This window comes from Pristiophorus japonicus, chromosome 6, assembly GCF_044704955.1.
Source record: "Pristiophorus japonicus isolate sPriJap1 chromosome 6, sPriJap1.hap1, whole genome shotgun sequence".
In the NCBI taxonomy this organism is placed as follows: domain Eukaryota; kingdom Metazoa; phylum Chordata; class Chondrichthyes; family Pristiophoridae; genus Pristiophorus; species Pristiophorus japonicus.
Window position 1 is genome coordinate 82,229,330 of NC_091982.1, and position 15,789 is coordinate 82,245,118.

General features: G+C 44.5%; 1 protein-coding gene across 7 annotated transcripts in view; it reads left to right on the top strand.

Moving 5' to 3' along the window:
- LOC139265726 (phosphorylase b kinase regulatory subunit alpha, skeletal muscle isoform-like) overlaps nt 1-15,789 on the top strand; it is a 259,565-nt gene that overhangs the window by 223,718 nt on the left and 20,058 nt on the right. For 4 of the 7 annotated variants that reach the window (XM_070883020.1, XM_070883025.1, XM_070883024.1 and 1 more), the window contains 4 exons: nt 4,088-4,129; nt 8,048-8,089; nt 11,325-11,498; nt 11,608-11,661. In XM_070883020.1, coding sequence (XP_070739121.1) covers nt 4,088-4,129; nt 8,048-8,089; nt 11,325-11,498; nt 11,608-11,661 — 312 coding nt within the window. The remainder of the gene's footprint in view (nt 1-4,087; nt 4,130-8,047; nt 8,090-11,324; nt 11,499-11,607; nt 11,662-15,789) is intronic. The other 3 variants (XM_070883021.1, XM_070883022.1, XM_070883023.1) reach the window with 3 other exon arrangements.

Genomic DNA, 15,789 nt, shown 5'->3' on the forward strand with positions numbered 1-15,789 from the left:
GAATCTCCCTCCTTCCACACAGGTTGTTGCTCTTTCCACTCTCTCCAACTCTCTGTAGCAGTAATGAAGTTGGTAAATTTTTCTGTGCTCCACCTCTCCCTCCGGATGTTGAATGGGTAGCAAGCCAGCCCTTCCCTCCTATTCCTGGGCTGTTCTCAGGGCTCACTCCAGGCCTTCCCAAGCAGGAGCAAAGCAGGTAGTTCCTTCCCTCACAGCAGCAGGGCTCCAATTGAATAGGCCACGCCTTCACTGCTCCACCATTGGCCCTTGTGCATGAAACTCTTTTTGGAGTTTATCTGAAAAACATAAAACATTAATCCGTGCCACCCGACCTGGATGACACACCAGACATTTACAAGGCCCTTTTTTTATTTTTTGTGGGGTTTTTTTGTATGTTTTTCTTTTTTTTTGGTTTTTTTTTGGGCACTAAAATCAAATTTTTTCCTCCAGTGCCCCCTATAAAAGGGGAGGGGGACACTAAAAGCACCGGCAATTAAAACAAATTAAACTTTAAAACGTAAAATCAAATTAAAATTTGGTTGCCGGGTGTGATGATGCACTCCAGTCCCTCCGGTGCCCACCTCTCGCGGAAGGCCGAGAGCGTACCGGTGGACACCGCGTGCTCCATCTCCAAGGACACCCTGGGCCGGATGTAAGAGCAGAAGAGAGGCAGGCAGTCAGGTTGAACGACCCCCTCGACCGCCCGCTGCCTGGACCGGCTGATGGCACCCTTGGCCGTGCCCAGGAGCAGTCCTACGAGGAGGCCTTCGGACCTACCCGCTCCCCTCCGCACATGGTGCCCAAAGATCAGGAGAGTGGGACTGAAGTGCAGACAGAATTTCAGGAGCAGCCCCTTTAAATATTAAAACAGGGGCTGCAACCTCGTGCACTCAATAAAAACATGGAACACGGACTCCTCCAGACCGCAGAAATTGCAGGCGGCCTGGGAGTCCGTGAACCGGCTTAAAAATTTGTTGCACGGCACTGCTCCGTGCACCACCCTCCAGGCCAAGTCCCCGATGAATAGTGGGAGGACTCCTGCATAGAGTGCCCTCCATCAGAGACCCCCGCCTCCTCCGGACGGCAAGATGGTACGCCATGGCGTGTCCGGACGGCCGGCGAGGATGGCAAAGTTGAGAGTGTGCAGGAGCAGCCCGTACAGGAAACCCCTCCGCGCGGAACTGAAAGGCACGGAGGGGATTTCCCCGAGGCGGCTCAAGTTGTGAGGCGCCGGCCCCCGAGGGAGGTTCCGGGGTTTGGCGCCAATGAGGAATTCCGTCCGGACGGGGGTCAGTTCGGACGGGATCTCCCCACGTGCTTGAGCCTCCTCGATGCACCTAACAGAGTCAGGGCCCAAAGCTGTTTTTAGCGACTCGATGGCTTCGGCCACGTGGCGGACGTTGGCTGAATTTAGGCGCCACGCCAGCGTGCCTAGCGCCATCCAGCCCACTCCTCCGCCATCGAGCAGGTCCCTGACCCTGGTCACCTCACCAGCCACAGCCCTACTCTTCCGACCGCCACATAAAACCTCGGTCGTGGAGGTACGGATTCCCGAGCAGCGGCTCCTGCAGGTCAGCCGCCACTCCAGCCGGCGGAGAGCTACGCTTGGTGGAGACTTTGTTCCAGACCCTGATGAGTTCCTTGTAAAAGACAGGCAGCTCCTGGAGGGCGGTCCTGACACCCCCCAAGTTCACAAACAGGAGCTGCGTGTCGTAATTGAGGTCGCGCTGCTGGCGGAAGAAATACGTCGCCAGAGCACACCACCTAGGAGGGGGCTCGACGTAAAGGTATCTCTGCAGGGTCTGAAGACGGAAAGTCGCGAGCTGGGCGCTGACGCACACCAATGACTGACCGCCCTCCTCAAGCGGGAGACTCAAGACCACGGCAGAGACCCAGTGCTTCCTTTTGTTCCAGAAGAAGTCCACCAGCTTCTTCTGTATCTTGGCGACAAACGCAGGGGGAGGGGTCAAAGTGACCAGCCGGTACTACAACATTGCGGCCACCAGCTGGTTTATGACTAGCGCTCGACCCCTGTAGGACAGCACTCGGAGCAGTCCTGTCCAGCGCCCTAGGCGAGCGGCGACCTTGGCCTCCAGCTCCTGCCAGTTCGCCAGCCAGGCTTCCTCGTCGGGGCTAAGGTCCCTTGCGCATGAATCCTCCAAAAAAAGTTAGTTTGCAGGTGCAGCAGGTAATCAGGAAGGCGAATGGAATGTAGGCCTTCATTGCGAGAGGGATGGAGTACAAAAAAGCAGGGAGGTCCTGCTGCAACTGTATAGGGTATTGGTGAGGCCGCACCTGGAGTACTGCGTGCAGTTTTGGTGTCCTTGCTTAAGGAAGGATATACTAGCTTTGGAGGGGGTACAGAGACGATTGACGAGGCTGATTCCGGAGATGAGGGGGTTACCTTATGATGATAGATTGAGTAGACTGGGTCTTTACTCGTTGGAGTTCAGAAAGATGAGGGGTGATCTTATAGAAACATTTAAAATAATGAAAGGGATAGACAAGATAGAGGTTGTTTCCACTGGTCGGGGAGACTAGAACTAGGGGGCACAGCCTCAAAATACGGGGGAGCTAATTTAAAACCAAGTTGAGAAGGAATTTCTTCTCCCAGAGGGTTGTGAATCTGCAGAATTCTCTGCCCAAGGAAGCAGTTGAGGCTAGCTCATTGAATGTATTCAAGTCACAGATAGATAGATTTTTAACCAATAAGGGAATTAAGGGTTATGGGATGGGGGCGGGTAAGTGGAGCTGAGTCCACGGCCAGATCAGCCATGATCTTGTTGAATGGCGGAGCAGGCTAGATGGCCTACTCCTGTTCCTAATTCTTATGTTCTTATATAGACAGGTTAAGTGAGTGGGTAAAAATGACAGATGGAATATAATGTGGAGAAATATGAAGTTATCCACTTTAGTAGGAAAAATAGAAGAGCAGAATATTATTTAAATAGTGAGAAATTGGGAAATGTTGGTGTTCAGAGGGACCTGGGTGTCCTCGTACACGAATCACAGAAAGTTAACATGTCGGTACAACAAGCAATTAGGAAAGCAAATGATATGTTGGACTTTATTAAAAAAGGATTGGAATATAAGAGTAAAGAAGTCTTTCTTCAATTATATAGGGCCTTGGTGATACCACACCTGGAGTACTGTGTACAGTTTTGGTCTCTTTACCCAAGGAAGGGTAATACCTGCCATAGAGGGAGTGAAACAAAGGTTCACCAGACTGTTTCCTGGGATGGGGGATTGTCCTATGAGGAGAGATTCAGTGGACTAGGCCAACATTTCCTAGAATTTAGAAGAATGAGTGGTGATATAATTGAAACATATAACATTCTTTCAGGGCTTAACAGAGTAGATGCAGGGAGGATGTTTCCCCTGGCTGGGGAACCTAGAATTAGGGGTCACAGTCAGAAAATAAGGAGTCAGCAATTTAGGACTGAGATGAGGAGAAATTTCTTCACTCAATGGGTTATGAATCTTTGGACTTCTCTACCCCAGAGGGCTGTAGTTGCTCAGTGGTTGAGTATACTCAAGATAGAGATTGATAAATTTTTGGATATTAAGGGAATCGAGGGATGTGGGGATAGGGCGGGAAGGTGGAGTTGAAGTAGAAGATCAGTCATGATCTTATTGAATGGTGGAGCAGGCTCAGGGCTGAATGGCATAGCCCTACTTATGTTTTTATGTAAACTTAAATATAGGGTTAAAGGTTGCATGCAATTTTCCACATGTCATCTCATACAGAGAAGAATAGCAATAATACACAGGAGAAAGTGATTTACACCAGAGAAGGAGAATACCATGCACTATATCTGTATTTACATGTAAGAGTAGAGAGTAAAAATGCCACACATGCACATATTACACTTGAAGAGGAGAAACAAAATATAAAATGTTTTATTACGGGAACACTAAATAGTACATGCATGCTTTTGCAGTTTGTTAGCAGCGGAATTGTGGTACCAATGATTCTGCCGTTTTATAAATGTAGCCTGCGATATATGGCGCCTTTAAAGTGTCTCACTCAGAAAATGTTTAAATTCTGTGCCACTAATGTGTCTGATATTTTTTTCCCTATTTATAGATGGATATGCAGAGATTTTCTGCTGGTGTAACCAATAAGGAGGTGACAAGTTTGTAGCTGAAACTATCAGCTTTCACAATTTTTCATTTATTTTTTTATTTGCCTTAATACCTGATTACTTCTCTACAGAGCATTGTGCATTGCTTTGAAGATTCAGCTTAACCATCAGTTTAAACTTTTCCTTTCAAACAATAGTGCATCACAAGTACTGTGGTACTCTCTTACAGACTTGTAACTGTTGCTGCATGCTATGATTGATTGCAGTTTTATCTGATGATTGCACGTACCCCAAAGTAATATATTTAATCTTCCTCCCTCCTATTAAGTTTATTTTCCTCACTTTTTCTTAAATATCACTAATATTTGTTTAGCCAGAAAGCAAGCAATTAGTTTACTTTCATGCCTTCCTCAAATTTCTTCATCCATCTTATAGTCCTTCCCTATGGGAAAGAGGCTGGTCTTTGTTTGGCACTTTAGCACAATTATGACTTGGGCCTCACTGAAGAGAGGAATTGTACCTGTGTCACACCACTTCCTTAAGCTACACATTGGTTTATCAATGTACTTATAGAAATTTTAAAAACATTGACTAAACTACTTTGGGTCAATGGCATACAGAGTTGTGAGCTTTTGGTTTCAAATTTATTTTTGTTAACATTGGCTGGATGGTAGCACTCTCTACCAAAGATTTGAGCACATCATCTAGGCTGATACATGGGGGAGAAATTCGGTTGCACCTCATTTGGGGCAGAGCGGTAATTTTAGTGCCTTTAAAAAGTTTGCGCCCTCCGCCAAGAAATTCATCCGAATTGGTCGAAGAGCTGACAGGGGTGCTAAATCAGCCATTGCACAGTCCAGCTGGGGGCGGGCGGGTGGCGATAACAACAGTTTGGTCCGTACATTTTTGCAGACCCATTGTGCATGTGCAGAACACCGAATCAGATCCTGGGAAAAGCCGAGTCTTAAAGGCACGGCATAGTAATGCACCCATTAAAGTTTTCAAAATCACTTGTTTTCAACCTGTACTGTTATGTCTGTTTGCTACTGCAAACTCAGGAGCTCGCGCATCACGCTCTGTGTAAACGTTGCACTGACTGTGACCTCCGAGGTAAGTGCTTTCTCATCCCTTTAAGTAGCCACAAGTAACGATTCTGCAAACCTGTACCAACTGTTTTTCCAGACGTTGTTCTTGGTGGCCACTAAATGAGGTGGCTGCACCTAATTTATTGATTGGGGTGCAAGCGTGGGCGTTACACCAGGACTGATGTCAAGATCTCACTGATCAGCAGCCAGACGCTACTGGTTTGCGCTCTCAGGAGCCTCTAATATATTTTCGGTCGGGACGCTAAAAACTGCACTCCCGGTCGGTAACCTCTTAAGCTCCCGTTAACGCCCCCTCTGACCGCTAACTGATGCTTTAGTATTGTACTGATTGAGTGCTGCACTGATAGAGATTCTGTCTTTCGGACATGATAAACTAAGGCCCAGTCTTCCTGATCGGGTAGATGTAAAATATCCCATAGTACAACTAGAAGAAGAATAGGCAAGTTCCCCTGATGTTCTGGCCAACATTTATCCCTCAACCAGCACCACTAAAACAGATTATCTGGCTATTTATCTCAGTACTGTTTATGGGATCTTGCTGTGCGCACATTGGATGCCGCGTTTACCTACATTACAATGGTAACAACATTTCATTGGCTGTAAAGCGCTTTGGAACATCTTGAGGATGCAAAAGATGCTATATGAATGCAAGTTAATTCTTTTTCAGCATTTCTTCTTGGGAAGCTCAATAGAGTATTCCATCAAAGCCCCATTTCACAACTTGACCCTTGGGTTAAACTATTTCCATCTGGAGAAAAAAGAAAAACTGTGACTGCTGGAAATCTGAAATATAATGTTAAAAATACTAAATATGCTCCAGAACTAGCCGCACCTCCAGCCAAGCTGTTCCAGTACAGCTACAACACTGGCATCTACCGGACAATGAGGAAAACTGTCCAGGTATGTCCTGTCCACAAAAAGCAGGGCAAATCCAATCCAGCCAATGACCATCCCATCAGTCTACTCTCAATCATCAGTAAACTGATGGAAGGTGTCATCGACAGTGCTATCAAGTGGCACCTACTCACCAATAACCTGCTCTCCACTGGCTGGAGTTATACATAACACAAAGAAAGATGGTTGTGCTAGTTGGAGGTCAATCATCACAGCCCCAGGACATCGCTGCAGTTTCTCTGTGCAGTGTCCTAGGCCAAAACAATCTTCAGCTGCTTCATCAATAATCTTCCCTCCATCATAAAGTCATTCTGGAGATGAGGGGGTTGACTTATGAAGATAGGTTGGGCCTGTCCTCATTGGAGTTCAGAAGGATGAGAGGTGATCTGATCGAAATATATAAGATAATGAGGGATCTCGACAAGGTGGCTGCAGAGAGGATATTTCCACTCATAGGGGAAACTAGAACTCGGGGGTATAGTCTCAGAATAAGGGGCCGCCCATTTAAAACTGAGATGAGAAGGAACTTTTCCTTCTCAGAGGGTTGTAAAACTGTGGAATTCTCTGCCCCAGAGAGCTATGGAGGCTGGGTCATTGAATATATTTAAGTCGGAGATCGACAGATTTTTGGCGCTGAGTCCATGATCAGATTAGCCATGATCTTATTAAATGGTGGAGCAGGCTCGAGGGGCCAAATGGCCTACTCCTGCTCCTATTTCTTATGTTCTTATAAGTGGGGAGGTTCGCTGATGACTGCACAGTGTTCAGTTCCTTTTGCAACTCCTCAGATAATGAAGCAGTCCATGTCCGCATGCAGTGAGATCTGGATGGCTTTCAGACTTGGGCTGATAAGTGGCAAGTAACATTCGCACCTAAAAAATGCCAGGCAATAACTATCTCCAACAAGCAAGAGTCTAACCACTGCTCCTTGACATTCAACGGAATTACTATCACTGAATCCACCCACCATCAACATCCTGGCGGTCACCATTGATCAGAAACTTAACTGGACCAGCCACATAAATACTGTGGCAACAATAGCAAGTCAGAGGCTGGGTATCCTGCAGCAAGTGTCTCACTTCCTGACTTCCCAAAGCCTTTCCACCATCTAGAAGACACAAGTCAGGAGTATGATGGAATACTCTTTACTTGCCTGGATGAGTGCAACTCCAACAACACTCAAGAAGCTCAACATCATCCAGGACAAAGCAGTCCACCTGATCGACACCTCACCCACCACCTTCAACAATCACTCCCTCCACCACAGGCGCACCATAGCTGCAGGGTATTCCATCTGCAAGATGCGCTGCAGTAACTCGCCAAGGCTTCTTCGGCAGCACCTCCCAAACCCACAACCTCTACCACCTAGAAGAACAAGGGCAGCAGGCGCATGGAAACAACACCACCTCCATGTTCCTCTCCAAGTCACACACTACCCTGACTTGGAAGTATATTGCCGTTCCTTCATCGCTGGATCAAAATCCTGGAACTCCGTCCCTAACAGCACTGTGGGAGTACCTTCACCATACCGAGTGCAGCGGTTCAAGAAGGCAGCTCACCACCACCTTCTCAAGGGCAATTAGGGATGGGCAATAAATGCTGGCTTTGCCAGCGACGCCCACATCCCATGAAGGAATAAAAAAAAGGTTGTCAACATCTAAATAAGAGAAAAATGAATTAACTTTTCAATTGCGACCTTGCAACAGAAACCTAGTAGAAAAGTACCTAGTTGCAGGTTATAAGGATTTCTGTTCTAATGACATTTTTTAACCATGGATATTAATATTGCTTTTTGCATGATGTTATAAAAATGAAATGACTGCTTTCCTCATGTAAGTTTCATACCTTCAATATTTGAGATCACTAACTTTCAACTTGATTTGGCAGGCCAGAAAACAGCAAAATTATATTGCTTATTATGATGTATTCTTTAATCTAATGTGTTATTTCCTACCTTTGTAGAGTGGAACCTCAATGTTACCTGTGATTGATGGAACACAAGAGGTGATGACTATTACTATTATGAATAATGCATAATATTTATTAATTTATTTAATTGATTTGTCACTCAATTACATCTTCCCAATTTATGTCAAAATCATTTTGCATTAACTGCACTGAGTGTCTTGGCCTTCGATGTCTGCATGACTTCCCTCGGTCCAAAAAAAGAGTGGACTGTATGGCACAGTAGGATCTGGGATGTAAATCCACTGAAGATTATTAAACAAGCATAGGCTGTCTATGCTGCCTGTAAGAGTTTCTAAGCAAAGTGAGCTAAGATGGCCTCAACACAATAGATCTTAATTTTACTGAAATAACTGAGCTTCATAATCTACTGGGAGAGATTCCAGTTGTGGCCAACACAGGATATGTCTTTCATGGGAACCCAGAGCTAGACCTCATTGTTCTTCAATCTGGCCTGTTTTTCCTGAACCACATGAGATACTCTGTGATCCATTTAAGGACCAGTCGACTTATTTCTGCAACAGTCATATTGGTTTCCTATTCTATCTCTGGTCTATAATTTCTTATAACAATAAAGTACATTTTATGCTGTCTAGAACTGGATGTGGTTACAGCCCTCTTCTGCAGCAGTAACCCTAATGACCTGGACATGTGATATTCTGTTTATCGCTCGGAACACATGAATACCACCTTCCTGACATTCCAAAATTTGGAGTAGATCTCCAGCAGTTGCGTTTTTGGGGAGTTACATTGCCTTAATTCTACTTGTATGATAGTGTGACCTGGGGGTGCAACAAGGAACCCCCTTTGTGATCTGGAACAGATCACCATGTCTTTCACACATGTATTTATTCAATTTCTCTGAAGATGAGCTGAAGTAACACTAGATGAGACGAAGTTTGGTTTCACAACTTATTAAGCAGCTTATCTCCACTGTATGGTGAATGCACAGAGCAATGGTTACGATCAGAATCACTTAGTTCAAACAGTACATCTTAGCTACACATGAAAAAGTGTTATCCCACTTCAGTGGCTCGCTTTGCTTGACGTAAGCAGATTAACTACTCTACCTTCTGCCCTACAGGCGAAGGCAAAACCTTTCTCTCTGTGGTCTCCTATCCTTTTTTGAAGTTTCTCGCAGCTTTTTGCCTGCCTGCTTTTTTGGTGTCTGTGGTTTTTTTTTAAAGACTCCTAACTCCACATCAAAAAATGTGTTCCTCTAATCCCTTTTTCACAGATTGACTAAGATCAAAGGGTTTTGCAAACACCCAGACAAGCAAACAAATTGCTTATTGTTTAGTCTTTGGGAAAAACAACTTCTGTTACTTGTATTGAGTATTGGTGCCTCTTTTTTTAAAAAAAAACTAGTAAGAATACACGTTGCTTTTAAAATCCTATCATTACAAATAGTTTTTTCCAGATCCTTTCTGTGGAAAATTTAGCCTGTAAATATCCAGAGATCTGGTTAAAGGCTATTTTTCTTGCCCACAGCTACTTCTTGGCCGCCTTTTAAGTTCTAATTGACAGTGTTTGTAACGATATGGATTATCTCTTACGCATGACTGTTTAAATTAGTAACAGAATTGAACATCCCACCTCTTAAATTAGTCTTACTTTGGTATGGCTCCTGTAGTGTGTGAGAGATGCCTGAATGACAAAGGTAGAAGTACATACCTTGTAGAGTCGTCTTTATTCTACAAATGAAAGCATCTTTCACATATCTCCCTTCCTCCCAATCATACATCAAGTCTTGTTGGGGTCATTATCGTTGTCTTGTGGCTAGGTAGTTTTGAAGGAAGTTACTTGTCCAATTGTTCTTTTTGTTCTACACTGAGCTATTGTGAGGGCTGTGAGCCTTTTTACAGGGTGGGAGAAGAAGGTCATGGAAGGACAAAAAAGACTGGTTCTGAGGAATCAAACAAAACAGGATAAGTTGCTATAATGCGCAAGGAATATTATCATTGACTAATAATTAAGAGCTAGACTTTCCCCTTCATTTTCGGCGGTTTTCTCGCCGGTACAGCTCTTTTTTGGTGAAAAACCGCCCGGCGAAAGTTTACTCTTATTTTTTAAAGAGTTCCGCCGACATTTTAAAAATACCGCTGGGGAGCAAACCGCCCACATGCATCTGCGTGCACTGCCAAGAAAACCGCCAGGATCCAAGTTTTGCCTCAATGGGGACCCATATGCACCGCCAAGGAAACTGCCCACAAAAAGCTGCTGGAAACAGGGCGGTAGGTGAGTACCCTGTAAAGAAAGGTAAGTTAAAGGCTTTATATAATTATTTTTAAAATTCTATACTTATAATTACATAAAAAAGGGTCTTGAGAATGTTTTCTAACTTTTTAGTTTTTGTTTAATTAAAATTTTTTTTTGAGTTTTCCCCCCTCCCTAGACCCAACCGCAGCCTCAGTCTAAATTTTAAGTACTTACTGCCCATTTTACCTAGTTTCGTCTTTAACCACCGAGAATCTTGGTCTAAGATCTATTTTCTCGCCAGGCAGTATTTTTTACCCTTTTTATGGAAATTTTCGCCGGAGTCATATGCAGAATCTTAGCAGTCTTTCTAGGCAGCAATCGGGCGGTGGGGGGGCTTTAGGGAAAGTCTAGCCCTAAGACCCTAAAAGGTAGCTAATTCAGTTTTAAAGTACACTCTACCAGAGACACCTGGTGCTCCACATACAGTTTTAACATGTCGCTATACATAATGGTCTGGCAGTACAACTTATTTTATATCAACCATTGCATCATGGAGTGGGATTTGCATTTTGGCAACTATTCCATTTTTTTAAAATGCATAAAATATTCTTGTGACTTATTAGTAGATTACAGTCACTGAGCAATTTTGGTTATGTTATATATGTGGACTCTGTACAGCCACCAGAGGGCTCATTCACTGGAGTCCTAAGGGACTCCATAATCCCTTGGGAGCACAGGTATTTAAGAAAGCTTCACAGGTTGGAGAGGCACTCTGGAGATCTGCAATAAAAGACTACGGTCACTCTTTACTTTGAGCTCAGTATTCAGTCTTTCTCCATACACAACAGGTTAGGTTTACAATGCATGATAAAACCTGCCATTCTGAGGAATAAACTTAATTGCTGCAGGTCGTTAGTTACATCACAATTTAATTTGATTTGTCTGCTTATGATTAGTGTGAGCAATCTCGTGTATGTGTGATGCTGGAAATGGAGACCTTGAGCAGATTTAAATTGCTTTGTTGAGCCCTAAAATACATTATAAACATATTAATAAATCATCTTTTATATTACAGCAGTCAAAAAGCCAACTCTTTAATTTGTCTGAGACTTTGACTAATATTCCATTGAAAGATAGTGATTCCGTAGATGCACGCCATGGACAATGGTTGCGGCGAAGGCGCATCGATGGTGCGCTCAACAGAGTTCCTGTTGGATTTTATCAGCGAGTCTGGAAAATTTTACAAAAGGTCAGTACACTAAACTGTGCCTCAGTAGAATTGTTCTTTTTAAATAAGTGCATCCTTTATGAAAAGAGAATTGATTTTTTTTATAAACAATCTGGTTTGTGCTTTGCAGTGTCAAGGGTTGTCTATTGAAGGTTACATTCTCCAGTCATCTACAACTGAAGAGGTAAACCACCTTTTGTTTGTTCTTCTACAGTTTAGCTTATCTCCCAAACTTGAAAAAGTGCCTCCCTATTGAACTACATTTGTAACATCACATCAGCCATCCGTGTCTAACTGAATATGACAATTTAGTATAAAAACAGAATACTCAGCAGGTCAGGCAGCATCAGTGGAGACAGAAACAGAGTTAATGTTGCAGGTCGATGACCTTTCATCAGAACTGGAAAAAGTTAGAGATTGAGTAGGTTTTAAACAAGTACAGAGGCGGGGAAAGGGGGAGGGGAGGAAAGAACAAAAGGGAAGGTCTGTGATAGAGTAAAAGGCAGAAGAGATTAAATGATAAAAGGGATGATGGCGCAAGGCAAAAGGGGGTGATAATGGGACAAGTAAAGAAACAAAAGATGGGTCTAGAGGACGTTAAAATAGCAATTTTTAAGAACTTGTCTATCAACGACTGTCTGTTAGACCACATGTAGGTATGGTTTTCCTGAATGGTAGCAATCTTGCAGTGGGAGCCTCAAACAGGCATTGGATATTTTGCATATACAAATAAAGGGCTTAATGGCTGTTTCTGTTATGGGCACGGTATGCTGCTTTTTTGGACTTTACTTGGCCCAGGATCTTTGGCCGGTTGCAGTGAAATCTGTATAGCAAGTTAAAGCAGAGGCTTCAGGGCCTCATCATATTTAAAATGACAACCTGCTTCCTGGCTGCCCACCCCTCTGTCCTGTCTGAATAAAAGCTGAAAGTAGGTGGGCTGGGGACAGGATTTAGAAATGTAATACTTTTACTTTGTCCCCGCGCCCCCAAGCCACCTGTTTATTTGTGTTAAAATTTCCCCCATAATGTTCCCCCTCATTGTTCCTAACTTTAAAAAAAGTTAAACCCTATCGGCTAGAAATTCGTTATAGCGAACAAATGGGCAGTGTTTAGACTAAAAATGGTTAAGTAGTGCCACCTGAAAATTATCTAGGATGCATGCAAAATTTGTCCTCACTCTTCATTAAAATGACTGCAGCCACGAATCTCGTCTAAGAATGCAAGCTCATTGGCATTACACTGAAAAGATGGAACAAAAGATGACAGACTTAAACGCTAGTAATAATTGCCAGAGGCTTTTTTGACTACATAAATGGGAGCGTCATTGATGCTGCAGCACCTCATTCTCAACATTGTTGGCTGTGCAGCTGCTTCAACAACCATAAGAAGGACAAGGAGAAGTAGTACTTAATAACAAATCCTGATGGCAGATTGCCACCTCAGGGAGGTTTTCCGATGAATCTTTGGAGGCATTGATTTTAGCAGTGGAGAGAAGGAGGGCGGTCCTGTACCTGGCAACTAGCAGGAGGCTCTCGCCACAAGTGTGCTGCACTATGTGGAGGGAGGTGGCACATCACGCCACAGGCAGCACTGTGCTCCCCAGAATCCACACCCAGTGCAGTAAGAAGTTTAATGGCCTTCCATGGGCGGTCCGGGTGAGTGAAGCCTTCAATAAATGCCACACACCACCATCTGTACCACAAGCTTCACACACTGCTTAATGCACCACACCCCCAGCACTCGCCCACCAACAATCTCGACCTACCAAAACTCTCACCCACATCTCGCACCTTGCACACAATGACAGCTATTCAACTATGGAAGGCACAAGGGTTATTAGAATTAATGTGATATGTTTATAGATACATTTATTAATTGTGTTTGGATTATTTTGTGGTCCTTCTCATTTCCCCTTTGCGCCCAGGAGGTCACTGATATGGCATGAGACAGGGATTGTCTGATGGGAATGTGATGAGCTACGGGGATCTGGGGTTTCAATCATGCGAAGTCGAGTCTGATGAGCTGGTCATGGACAGCCTAGGCTGATTGTCTCGCTCCCTCCGTTGCCCTCCCCCTTGTCCTACTCCCCCTCCTCCTCCTTTCCCCCTCCTCCTCCTCCTTTCCCCCTCCTCCTCCTCCTATCCCCCTCCCCCTTGTCATCGTCATCGTCCTCCTCCTCCTCCCTCACATCCTTCTCTCCCACGTCCTTATTGTCCTCCTGGGGTAGTCCCGCAATCCCTAATGGCAAGGACTGCACCCTCATGGTGACCAAGTTGTAGAGCATGCAGCAGACCACCACGAAATGGGACGCCCGCTATGACAAGTACTGGAGGGTTTCTTCGAGCGGTCAAGACAGTGGTACCAGTGCTTCAGTAGGCCGATGGTCTGCTCGATGATGTTCCTGGTGGCAGCATGGATCTCATTATATGAGTGCTGGACATGACTGTTGGGGTTGCAGAGGGGAGTCATGAGCCAGGTGCAGAACGGATAACCCTTGTCTTCGAGCAGTTACCCCGAGGCAGTCAAGGCCCACTGGAAGGAGCACTTTGAAGATCTCCTTAATCGAGATGCTGCCTTTGACACAAGTGTCCTTGACTCCATCCTGCAGCATGCTACCCGCCACCATTTCAGCAAAACCCCAGCCCTGCACGAGGTAGAAAAGACCATCAGTCAGCTCAAGAACACAAGGCATCACGAGCAGATGGAATCCCCACTGAGGCACTGAAGTATGATGGAAAGGCACTATTGGCTCGAATGCATGACCTCATCTCTCTCATCTGGAAGGAGGAGTGCATGCCTGGAGATCTCAGAGATGTGGTAATCGTGACCATCTTTTAAAAAGGGGACAGGTCCGACTGCGACAACTACAGAGGAATCTCCCTGTTGTCAGCCACTGGGAAAGTCATTGCTAGAATCCTCTTCAACCGTCTTCTCCCTGTGGCTGAGGAGCTCCTCCCGGAGTCATAGTGTGGATTCCGTTCGCTATGGGGTACAATGGACATGATCGTCACAGCGCGACAACTGCAAGAGAAATGCAGGGAACAGCACCGACCCTTATACATGGCCTTCTTTGACCTCATAAAAGCCTTTGACACTGTTAACTGCGAGGGACTATGGCGCGTTGTCCTCCGCTTCGGCTGCCCCCAAAAGCTTGTATGGTGGTAGACAAGCAATGGCTAGCATTTAAAGAATTAATACATCATTTACAACAAATATACATTCCTTTAAGGCACAAAAATCCCACTGGAGAAGTGGTCCAACTGTGGCTAACAAGAGAAGTTAAAGATAGTATTAGATCAAATTAACAGGCTTATAATGTTCCCAGAAAGAGTAGTAAGCCTGAGGATTGGGAGGAATTTAGAATTCAGCAAAGGAGGACCAAGAAATTGATAAGGAAATAGAAAAAAGAATGAGAGTAAATTAGCAAGAGACATAAAAACAGATTGTAAACGTTTCTCTAGGTATGTAAATAGGAAGAGATTAGTGAAAGTAAATGTGGGCCCATTAGAGGCAGAGACAGCAGAAATTATAATGGGCAATAAAAAAATGGCAGAGACATTAAACAAATACATTGTATCTGTCTTCACGGTAGAAGACACAAAAAACATTCCGGAAATAATGGAGAACCAAGGGTCTAGAGAGAATGAGGAACTTAAAGAAATCAGTATAAATAAAGACATAGGGCTAAAAATTTAGTATAGCCCGTTTGAGGCGATGCCACCACCTGGTCGCTAACTTTAGTGCCAGGCGATATTTACTGCCTCCATCCGAGACATTCAGTTTTAGCACCCCAAGGTGGGAGTGGAATGCTAAGGGAAGCATTCCACACTCTTAGGGCACTAACCCTGATTCCAGAGGCGGTAGCGCGGCATCACAACTGAAGTTTTGGCGCTAGTAAATCGGCATCCTAGTGCCTATGTACTTATGGCAGCTGTGATATTGTCGGGGCCCATAGCCTTTGCTGTATCCAGTGCGCTCAGCCGTTTATTGATATCTCGTGGAGTGAATCAAATTGGCTGAAGACTGGCTTCTGGGATGGTGGCTTCTCAGTGTCCTACCATTTAATGTGTATTCCCTTGCCTTGTTAGCCCTCCCCAAATGCATTACCTCACACTTCTCCGTATTGAAGTCCATTTGCCACTGTTCTGCCCACCTAATCAGTTCATTGATATCTTCCTGCAGTCTACAGCTTTCTTCTTCATTATCAACCATACAGACGATTTTAGTATCATCTGCAAACTTCTTAATCATACCCTCTATATTCAAGTCTAAATCATTGATTATATATCACAAAAAGCAAGGGACCTAGTAC